We start from the raw sequence: 11,376 nt of genomic DNA on the forward strand, positions 1-11,376 counted from the left end.
AAGGACTCAACTTGTGTATATCAGCATACAACTCAACTACGACAACGACAACGACCGTGCATAATAACTATGACTCACTCCCCAACTTGATCAACATCAACAACCTATGACTCCGTTACTTAGAACGACAACTCGCCACTTACAACTCGAACCAACACATTGTACATTCTAATTGAATGCAGTTAAGTATAAACCAGCGGTCATTAACAATCATAATCAATCAACAACAACACAACAGTATACAACAGCATGATATAACAATATCTTATACAATCCAACGATGTCTAGCATTTTCACATAATCCAAGTATTACTTATACAATTTTTATCACATTAATAACCTCAATTTACCCTATCCAGCTTCACAGTTCATCATTTAAATCCTATACATCTTTCATTGCTATCTCAAGGTTCAACTCACAGCCTCTCGTGCGACAAAGTCACATGAATTCCTAACAACGTAGTCTGTCAAGCACTAGCTCGCGAGGCGAGAGCCTCTACTCGCCACGGCGAGTTAGGGTAAAACACTCTAGAATCCATTCTGACCCTATTCCGAGTTCAAACTCATTCTAAAACTTTGCCTAATCATTAAGGTACATGTTCAGGCCCTCACAAACACCTAAGGTTAAACTCACAGCTCAAAAACACAGAATCTTGCAAGCTCTCTGCCCACACTCGCCACGGCGAGTAAACTTGCTCGCTATGGCGAGCTGTGAAATGCAACTCGCGAGGCGAACAACTCCTGCTCGCGAGGCGAACGATGATCCTCATCACTCGCTATGGCGAGGTTCATCACTCGGGAGGCGAGCGATGAATAACAGTACGGCCAGATTACAGTTTTTCTCAAAAATTCACCAAAACCCATTGTTCTAACCTTAAAACTGATTCTAAACATCAATATATGAAACATCTAAGGTCTGTTCATCATTTCTACATCAATTCACCCTAATTCCATCATTTAATCATCAATTCTCATCATAACCCTAATTCCCAATTCTCCAAATTTATTCATAACTTTTGTTAAAACATAATCAGAATCATATACACTAAAATTAATGTAAGTTAGCCTCACCCTTACCTTAGATAATCGAAATCGCAGCCCTTCTTGGTTCTCTTCCCTTTTCTTGACTTTTCTCCCTTTTCTCTGTTGTACGTAAAAACTGCTTTTCCCACTTCTATTTTCTAATTCTTTAATAAATATAATCTCCCAATATTCACTTTACTCCCCCTAAGTTTACTTAATTCTCGTATAACCCCCAAACTCCAATTAAATCCTATTTCTCACTTATTCTATTAAATAATAAAATAGTCATTTAATAAAATATACCACACCATAAAATCAACGTAAATCATTTAAAAATCATATAAAAGACTTTAAATCAACTAAAAATAATTAAATAAAAATGGGGCGTTACACCGTGTCTGCATTCTGATCGGAGAAGACAACTTCATTCACCAAAACATTCTTCGAGGTAACATTATTTCGATTGTTTAATAGCAATTTTTCCCCTTTTCCATAAATTTTTGCGTTTACAGTAACAGTTGAAACGTGGCTCAGGCAAGGAACAGTTACGGCGACGACAAGGGGGAGAAGCAGCGACAATGATAATGGTGAGAGGAGGAGAAGGAAGAATGAAACACTGTTGTGTACCAGGAGAGGAAACGCGTGTGGCCTTTGTTTTCCATTAAACAAAGCATTTTCTAAACCTTTTAATCTCGGCCTTTGGTTCTATTTTAGCAACATGTCACACATCCAAGAAGTAAAAAGGAGTAAATGGAGGCTCTCTAAATGGAGCAAAGATGGACTCAATGGTTAAGGATATCACAAATATAAATTTTTTATATGTAAAGTTAAATATAAAGATTTGAATACAGAGATTCAATGCAGAGTTGTACCTGTTACAACCACTAATCGATTATATTTGTTTGAGTTTTAAATTGATCTTAAACATATTTAAATAATATTTGTCCTTGTCTAACCCATTAAATTTGGCCATATAGGCCTAAAGTCTATGTTAAAACAACTTTTATGACTTATTCGTCATTTTATTTGAAAACCTAAACTTTCATACAACCATTATGGCTTTGGTACATCTACTTGGAAACTTAAACTTTCATACAACCATTATGGTTTTGTCGCCTTTGTGTCATTAAAATTGTGTTGAGATCTTCGTTCTTCCGGCATCTCTGTCGTTTTTGTTTCAGTCTTGATGTTGTTTAGATAAACATTATTTGCTTCTATTTTGAGTTTGATTGATAAAATACATATTTTTTTAACCTCGTTTCTACTATCCTCGTTGAGGGTGAAGCCTAAGACTTTGTTTGCGAGTTTCGAGGGGAGGGGAAGGAAAGGCTTAGAAGGGGAAGGGAGAAAAGAGGGAAAACCTTTTCCTTGTTTGGGAGTTAAAGAGACCAACAAGGAAAAGAGATGGATGACTTATGTAATCTATCTTGTAAATTATAATTGAAATTTTGAATTATTATGAGGATAAAATTGTCAATTTGTATGTTTAACCCTCAAAAACCCTAATTTGGGGGAACTTTAAAATTTGACAAATGAAGCCCTTCAAAACCCCCAAAACCTTTCCCTGGTTTTTTAAAACTCTCAAACAAGGGTTTACCTCTCCATAAGCCTTTCCTCCCCTTCCCCTCCCCTCCAAAATCCAACTCGCAAACAAAGCCTAAGAGAATAAACAACATCAATGAGGAAATCAAACTTAGAGAGAAAGAGCAAAGAAAATTTCATACATTGAATGAAATAGAAAGTTAGTTATAAGATTGCTATATATTCAAGTGATGTAAAGCTAGATAACTTGGAGAACAAGTTACCGGTTTTAAATAACTTTGAACTAGCTTATATTTTATGTATAACTAACTCAAATTTATGAGTTGTAACCCATTGATGACCAGTAGTAATTGGTTGTGAATTGGATGAAGTAGTATCCTCTGGTATTAGAAAGTCAAACGTGTTGAGCATAAATGATATAAAAACATGCTTATCAGAGCACGTTTTTTCACGTCTGACCACTTTTCTTGAAGCAACTTTGAGGGTTACTTGTCCCACAGTAAAAACACTGATCTTTATTTCCACTAGCGGAGAAACCCTAGTAAAATCCACACATTCATGTTTCTCTCGTACCAACACGTACATCTAAATATTTGATGGCTTAAATGTCGATCTTTCTTACCATGGGTCGGCCAAAAAGTCCATATATTTAAGAGATGCATATGGTTTTTTCTTATAAGTTTATTCAATGAATTTAAAACAAATCTTTGTTTATATTGGAATGACCGCAATGCCCTCAGAAGATAATGGTAATCAAATTGCACAATGGAGTACGTAACGTAATCTTACACGATTGATCAGGATTCAGAATGAATAATGGTTACTTGCTGTGGAAAAGAATATAAGTGGATCTGAACTCATCACATGCGACTTCCCCAGAACATGATTCTTGGGTAGTTATTACAACTTCTTACACTAAACTAAAAAAAATTATTACATTAATCTTCATAAGAGAGAAACTTAGAGAGAGAAAGCACCGTCCACCTCGATGGCGGAGCTCCGTCACTCCTCCTCACTCGGCGCCCGAGCCACTTCTTCTCCGATGAAACGCGACGGCGATTCCTCCCCTCTCATTCCCGACAACGACCTCTCCGACGATCGCCACTCTCCCAAAGACCGTGACCGTCCTCCCTGCTCGCATTTTCATCACCTTTGTTCTTTCTTCACCGACGACCCTAGGGTTTCTCTTCACAACTCCAAGATCTCTATATTCCTCGTCTCACTTCTAATTCTCGCTGGCGTAATCTCCGTTTTTACCATCCTCAACAAATTGGTCAGTACCGCATTCTCGTTGTAGAATCTCAATTTCAATTAAGCTTTTTCTTCTTTTGATTTGCTACTCATAAGGGATTTTTCAGTTTTTTTTTTTTTTTTTCTTTCTTTCTAACTTTAGTAATAACGAGTAGCTTCACTAGTTATTATGTATTGAATTTTCAGCTTTTCTGATAGTTGATTTTTTCTGGTTTAATTCTGTTGTAGAATTCACCTTACTTGTGTAAAAAAGATGGGATTGTTCTTCACTGCCCTCATGTAAGTTATCTCCAAAAGGATCATTGTTTCAATGACGACGATGATGTTTTTACATTGAAATTTCACTAAGCATGTGTGGCGTTTTTTGTAGGTTAAAGAATCGGCATCTCTTTGGGAAAATCCTTACTCATCCACAACGTCGTGGAAGCCGTGTGCTGAGCGCAGGGATGGTGCCATATCAGGTTTCCTGTCCCCTAATTTGTTTTATGCATTACTGTCTCATCGGCATTGCAAACTATGCAAAAAGGTCTATTAAACAAGCAAATAAGAATTAAGAACATATTCTTAACCTAGTAGTTATGACAATTTAACATAGGTATCATTTATCAGTTGCACTGACAAACTACAGTTATGATTGGTATTTAAAGACAGATATTTGAACTCATTTTCTTTAACCCACTTTAATGGTATTCACGGATCAATACTGTCCTTAAAATTGAATTCTGTATGTCTACATTCTATAAATGGTAGAAATAAAACCTGTAGAGAGAAGATTCTAGAAAAGATGGTAGAAAATAGGCTTAGGTGGTTTGGGCATGTAGAGAGAAGACCTGTAGATGTTGTAGTACGAAGAGTAGATCAGATGGAGGAAAGTCAGATCAAAAGAGGTAGAGGAAGACCCAAAAAAACTATAGGATAAACTATTAGGAAAGATTTAGAAGTTAATGAGTTGGATCTAAATATGGTTTACGATAGAACATTATGTCGTGATTGATCCATGTAGCCGACCCTCTTAGTAGGATAAGGCTTGGTCCGTTGTTTGTTGTACATCCTATAAACGGGTCTTCAAAATTTCCTTTTCAATGTAATATTCCCTAATAATCTCATAGTATATGTTAATGAGGACATGTTCATTGTAGTGCTATATGTTCTTAATACTACCGCTAATTCTGATAGTTCTTTTATACTTTCCTCTAGATCTTCCTCATGAAAATGAAACAAATGGCTATATATTCATTCACGCTGAAGGTGGTCTAAATCAGCAAAGAATTGCGGTATGAGTAGTTCTTTCAATTGTGATACGCTCTAGTCTAGACTGTTTTCTTTTTTCTGAAATGCACCTTGAGTTTTGCATTTTCACGGTTGCTCGTTTTCTTTTTAATGGACACAATTACCTGGTAGACTGGTACAGTTTAGTTGGAAATTTTTATTCCTGCTGTCCAATATGTGAATTCTACGTGCTTTGAACTGACTGCTATAACTGAAAAGGAGCATAATTAAAAATTAAATATATTTGCATACTTGTTCAATACTTCTATTTCATGGTGCTTTTTTAGATAGAATATATTGAGTGAACTATTTGACTATATGAAGTCGAGATTTGATGCTTAGGTAATATTTTCATAGAGCATCTGCATTCTTATCTGGTTTTAAGCCATCACATAACTGTGCTGTTTCGAATTTGATGCACAAGCAATACCACTAGAATTATCCTTTAAAATTGAGTTTTTACTCGGGCTCAATGTTCCATTTGATCCATGATGTTGATTTTACTGTCATGCACATAGAAGTGGGTTATATGAAATAAGGAAATGACACTTTGCATTTGTAGAATCATTATATTATGTTATATAATGCATATCTATGAAATGACACCTTGCGTGAAGTTTTTAGAATCATTACATAACTATTTATCTATTGATGATTTACTTTAGCACCTATTCCAAAATGCAGATATGCAATGCAGTGGCTGTTGCGAAAATAATGAATGCCACTCTTATTTTGCCTGTATTGAAACAGGACCAGATTTGGAAAGACCAAACGTGAGATCTCTTGTCCAAAGCTTCTCTAATGTTGTTTTGATTAGTTAAATTGTTGCCACCATTTTGCTAAGCAAATATATGATATGACATATCACATCATAAATATAGTATATTTTTTACCCCAAAATGTAGGTAGTTTTTGAATTTCTAATCACTCTATCTAATCTTTTTATCTATCTACTGCTACTTTCCTCCTTTCTCACCAGTAGATTTTGTCCTGCCGCCTTGCCTGGAAGATTTCAATAACAAACCACCTTGCCGACTGCTGTTAGAGTAGTAGGATACAATACAAGGCAGTTAAAGTAGTTAGAATTGGTTAGGTTAGTTTGTTGAGGAGAGACAATTAAATTAATTAACTAAACGAAAGATAGTAGAAGAGGATTGAGTCATTGAGTTCTCTAGAGGATTGATTTCTCTCCATGTTCTGTTCTTTTTCAGTTCAATAAAATCATCTTTCCTTTTCATTCCCAATTCTCCATTGTAAATTCTTTACAAATTGGTTTGACCTGCCTCTTCTCTTGCGGGGAAGAAATGGAGAATGAGGATTGTTCTTGAAAGGAGGTTTAGTGTTATATATTACAGCCCCACTCATGGTGATCAAACACTATTGAGCTGAAGATGTTAAAACAACCAACGAAGATGCAGAGACCCGGTTGTGACAAAAGAAGGGTTGAGGCGCTACCCTCCAAGTTCAAGGAAAGTGCTGAAGGGACAGGAAAAATCAGGCACACATTGGGTAAGGGGGTGAAGAAACAGATACATGTTTGTGAGGCAAAAAGTTTGGAGCCACGATCCTCTCTAGAGAAAATAATTTAGAAGTAGGTTAGGGGGGAGTGCAGCTACTAAGAATCCTTTTTTCGTGCAAAGAAGACCAAATTTCCCAATCTTGACAGTAGCATTTTGTTCGAATGGGTCACTGAACCCAAATAACTTCTTAAAGGTGCATCAAATAAAGCCTATTGAAGAGCTGCAATAAGAACCGGACAGAGATGGAATTAGAGCATGACCCAATGGCAGAGAGCTGGACTTGAGGATGAGATATACAGTAGAGGAGATTAAGGTAAAAAGACAAAAAGGGAGATACACACTGGTTCATGCAGCAGCAACTTTGAGGATCCAGACAGGTGGGGAGATTTTAACCAAATGGGAGTTGTTGGAATATCTTTTGTTGGTTTGCTTAGCCCAATTCAAGGCAAGGCCCTCGTTGGGCCCGACACAGAATTCAGACGGGAGCATTGGTAGGGGCTAGGGAGTCGGATCAGGTTTCAGTCTACAGCAAAGTCTACATAAGTATTCTGGTGGAAGATGAGCAAGGGGATAAAGAGGGGTACTGTGCTGGCAGATTTTGGAAACCTAGTTAGTTACTGGTACACTGTCAGCTGGTTATTTTCAACCTTGAGGACAATGTTGAACTTGAAGGGAGTGGTATTGTTAGGATAGAAGGATGGATCAAGATGGAATTGAAGTAGTTTGAATTAGGCTGATTAGATAGTTGAGGTGAGGAGATTCATTTGAATATATAGGGGGGTAATGGTAGAAGCGGATTGAGCTTTGAATAATTTAGAAAAAAACAGAGCAATGGCTCTATTGTAGAAGGGGAAACCCTTAAAGGAGAGAATTATTTGTTTTGTTCATTCTTCAGTTTTTCAATAAAATCATTTTTATTTTTCTCTATTCTGACTGTGGATTCCTAACAACAACGATGATGCATTTCATAATTACAGGAAATTTGAAGACATTTTTGACGTGGATCACTTCATTGACTACCTAAAGGATGATGTCCGTATTGTCCGTGATATCCCAGAATGGTTTACCGATAAAGCAGAGCTATTTTCTAGTATAAGGTTTGATAGATTCTCGTCCCTTTGAGTAGGTTCTGTAGAAAATCTAAATCCCAAGTTGTTGCAAGTGATAGATAACTATATTCCCTTTACACACAGACACACAATGGATGCATCATGTATCTAGTAAAGACTTTTTTATATGAAAGTGAGAGGGTAAATCTTGGCCGTATAACATTTTTTGGATGGTTAAGATTGAAAGTTTTTCATTGGTCAATGGTTACATGACTACTTTAAAAGTTGCAGCCTTGACCTTTCATTGTTATATAGTTTATGTATAAATATATATAATTGAAGGATTGGTTACTCTTCAAAAAAATAATAATTGAAGGATTGATTAGTATGCTAAAGCCAATGTCATGCCGGTTTGCTGTTTCATTCATGGAATGACCGACATTAGGTTTGGTTGATGTGCTGCATTTTATCACCAAATGGCATGATAATTATGATTTTGTAGTTATGTTCTGTGCCTTTTAATTTGAGTCTGTTGAATACTCAAATCCCCAGTTGATATGCCCTTAAAAGAACATATGTCAAAACCAGTTTTTATGTTGGTTTTCTATTAAATCTGTTGATTTATTAACTCAGGATTTTGGTTTAAGTGCTGGTTGTTTGAGCAAATAGCTTGACTATTATGAATTTAAATTACGTCCTCGCTGTGAATATCTTGCATTGATAATGATTTTGGGGCCAGTTTTTTTTTTTTTTTTGTAAATGGACAGAGAAGACACAAACTGAATCTCCTGTGTATATGTCTATACTTTTTCATGTTACTCTTAGCTTTGCCAAATTATTACCACTGTTATCGACATTTTCCAATAGTTGTTCAATATTGATACATTAACTTGACTAACAAAGCAAGACTGTTTTCTTTCAGACGTACTGTGAAGAACATCCCAAAATATGCACCTGCACAATTTTACATCGACAATGTTCTGCCCCGCGTCAAGGAGAAAAAGATCATGGCTCTGAAACCTTTTGTTGATAGGCTTGGGTAGGCCAAGAATGGCGCATGCTAGATTCAGCTTTTTTTTTTTTAATGTGGTTGATGTTGTCATGATGTCCCTGTTCTTGTTTCAGATATGACAATGTCCCATCAGAAATCAACAAGTTGAGATGTAGGGTCAATTATCACGCTCTGAAATTTCTTCCTGATATAGAGCAGATGTCTGATTTACTTGCATCAAGGATGAGAAACCGAACAGGCAATTCAAATCCTTATATGTATGTGATGACATTCGTGATCAAGGACTTGTAGCTGAATTTGAGTGTATTTTTTGATTGTCAATAATTTAACCGTTTTACTGTAAACAGGGCACTGCATCTTAGATTCGAAAAAGGAATGGTCGGCCTATCATTTTGTGATTTTGTGGGGACAAGAGATGAGAAAGCTATAATGGCAGAGTATAGAAAAAAGGAGTGGCCTCGACGGTATAAGGTGCCATACTATTTTTTATTTTCAATCAAAATAAGCCCTAGGAACCTTTCGATTTTATTGGAACAGAGCCCTAGGAACCTTTCGATTTTATTGGAACATTTTGGTCACCGTCTTTCTTGAAAATGTAGAATGGTTCCCACTTGTGGCAATTGGCTCTGCAGAAGCGAAAGGAAGGACGATGCCCTCTAGAGCCTGGAGAAGTGGCTGTTATTCTTCGGGCTATGGGCTATACGAAGGAAACTCAAATTTATGTTGCTTCTGGACAAGTTTATGGTGGTCAAAACCGGATGGCTCCCCTAAGGAATATGTTCCCTAATCTGGTAAGACCTCTCCACTCCCACGTGCATTAAAAAAATGCGCTTGACACTGCCTTGAAGTTCTAAAATGATTAGAAGCTTTATCGTCTCCTTTTGTTTGTTTTATGAAAATCAAATCCATTATTATCTAGTGAATTTAACAATGTCACGGCATGGTTTTTTTTCCTTGTAATGCAATGATCTCTCGCTCTATGTCATGTTCAATTTATTCATCAATAACTTAACATATGAGTCCGTTCGCTTCTTTTACAATATGATGAATGTTATTCACTTTTGGTAAATAGGTCACAAAGGAGGAATTGGCTACTAAAGATGAGTTAGATGGTTTCAGAAAGCACGTGACTAGCCTTGCAGCTCTTGATTTCTTGGTGTGCTTGAAGTCAGATGTATTTGTGATGACCCATGGAGGTAACTTTGCTAAGCTGATCATTGGTGCCCGCAGATATATGGGCCACCGTCTAAAATCAATAAAGCCCGACAAAGGACTAATGTCCAAGTCTTTTGGGGATCCGTACATGGGTTGGGCTCCTTTTGTAGAAGATGTTATTGTTACTCACCAGACACGGACGGGATTGCCAGAAGAGACTTTCCCTAACTACGACCTGTGGGAGAATCCTCTGACACCTTGCATGTGTAGAGCCTGATCACAGCTATTTTTATTGATACATTACACTGGGACTTTCACATTTCCAAGAATTATGCCATATAAGTTATAAGTTCTACATATCTCCATGGCAAACGTGACAACATGGGCTGCGGTTAATACTTAATACACCTTGAGGTAAGGAGGGACAGTAAATAGAGATTTGGAGTGGAGGTAATGGCTTGCAGGAAATGAGATTCAACTGTTGGTTATCAATTTAAAGAATAGATTTCCTACTATTGAGTGTTCTCTTTGCCAAGACACCTGGTGGTTTTTTCTCTCTTCTTGTCATCTAGCATGTAGCAATACCTCACGTCCACTTTTCTTCCTCTTGAAAAGAAACTGACAATTTTTTTGTACGAGAAAAACTGCAAATCCTTGATGAATTAAATGTTATTGGATCCCTTTCGTTGTTCGATTTATGAAAGAGCCCTTTAGCTATAAAATGTGAGGGCGAATTAGAGGCTTTTCAGGAATATAGGTTATATAACATAATATGTATGTTGGCGAAAAAATATGGAACATTTGGGTGTATACTCCAGCCAAAAACGTCCAACTGAAACTTGTTGACAGTCATTGCAATTTTGTGATAAACTATTTAGTTAAAACATTATAGTTACATTGTTATGACAGGCAGGTATGATGAGTTTCATTCTACACTCAAGTAAAAAGTATTTTAAATTTGTTAATAAAGTTTTCGCTAAATTACATTTTTGGTCCTCTAACTATTTAATTGGTATCGGATTGGTCCTCTAACTAAAAATTGATTTATTTCGGTCCTCTAAGTTTCTCACTGTTACTACATTTAGTCATTTCTGTTAGTTTTATTCAAATAAACGTTAATGTTTGTGTTATGTGGGTCCTCTAACTTTATTTATTAGTATCATTTTGGTCTTATGTCTTGTTAAGGTATTATGATTAAATAGTGACTGATATTATTGATAATTGTTATGGTTCATATGTATGTGTGAAACAGGAGGTCAGGTACCCACATAACACAAATTCTAACGTTTATTTGAATAAAACTAACAGAAAGGACTAAATGTAGTAACAGTGAGAAACTTAGAGGACCGAAATAAATCCAAAAAGGTAATTGAGCCTAAAGTTTTCTATATTATGAAGAAAAAAAAAAGTATACTATCAAGCCAATCATATTTTACACAATACGTTCATTACAGTGAACCTTAGAGCATCTATAATAGATCATTCTCAGATTTGAGTGTCTAAGTGGATCTCTCACATGTATACTTCACCGCTTTTATAACTGTTTACTGTCAAT

The 11,376-nt window shown here is 36.3% G+C and overlaps 1 protein-coding gene across 1 annotated transcript; it reads left to right on the top strand.

Moving 5' to 3' along the window:
• Positions 1-3,378: 3,378 nt before the first annotated feature.
• LOC11427785 (protein PECTIC ARABINOGALACTAN SYNTHESIS-RELATED) lies at positions 3,379-10,712 on the top strand. The gene is made up of 11 exons (XM_003601850.4): positions 3,379-3,838; positions 4,045-4,095; positions 4,187-4,277; positions 5,014-5,090; positions 5,770-5,858; positions 7,583-7,702; positions 8,577-8,693; positions 8,780-8,923; positions 9,014-9,137; positions 9,266-9,457; positions 9,739-10,712. Exons 1-11 carry the CDS (start codon positions 3,554-3,556, stop codon positions 10,096-10,098), a joined length of 1,650 nt encoding a protein of 549 aa, XP_003601898.2. The 5' UTR covers positions 3,379-3,553; the 3' UTR covers positions 10,099-10,712.
• Positions 10,713-11,376: the final 664 nt, after the last annotated feature.

The sequence above is a fragment of the Medicago truncatula genome, chromosome 3, assembly GCF_003473485.1.
Source record: "Medicago truncatula cultivar Jemalong A17 chromosome 3, MtrunA17r5.0-ANR, whole genome shotgun sequence".
In the NCBI taxonomy this organism is placed as follows: Eukaryota; Viridiplantae; Streptophyta; class Magnoliopsida; order Fabales; family Fabaceae; genus Medicago; species Medicago truncatula.

What these genes read in the sequence shown, in the direction of transcription:
- LOC11427785 (XM_003601850.4), top strand. Translation starts at nt 3,554, where the DNA reads ATGGCGGAGCTCCGTCACTCCTCCTCACTCGGCGCCCGAGCCACTTCT. An exon ending in GAGCTATTTTCTAGTATAAG is followed by an intron (nt 7,703 to 8,576) that starts GTTTGATAGATT and finishes GTTTTCTTTCAG; the next exon opens with ACGTACTGTGAAGAACATCC. An exon ending in CCTTTTGTTGATAGGCTTGG is followed by an intron (nt 8,694 to 8,779) that starts GTAGGCCAAGAA and finishes TTCTTGTTTCAG; the next exon opens with ATATGACAATGTCCCATCAG.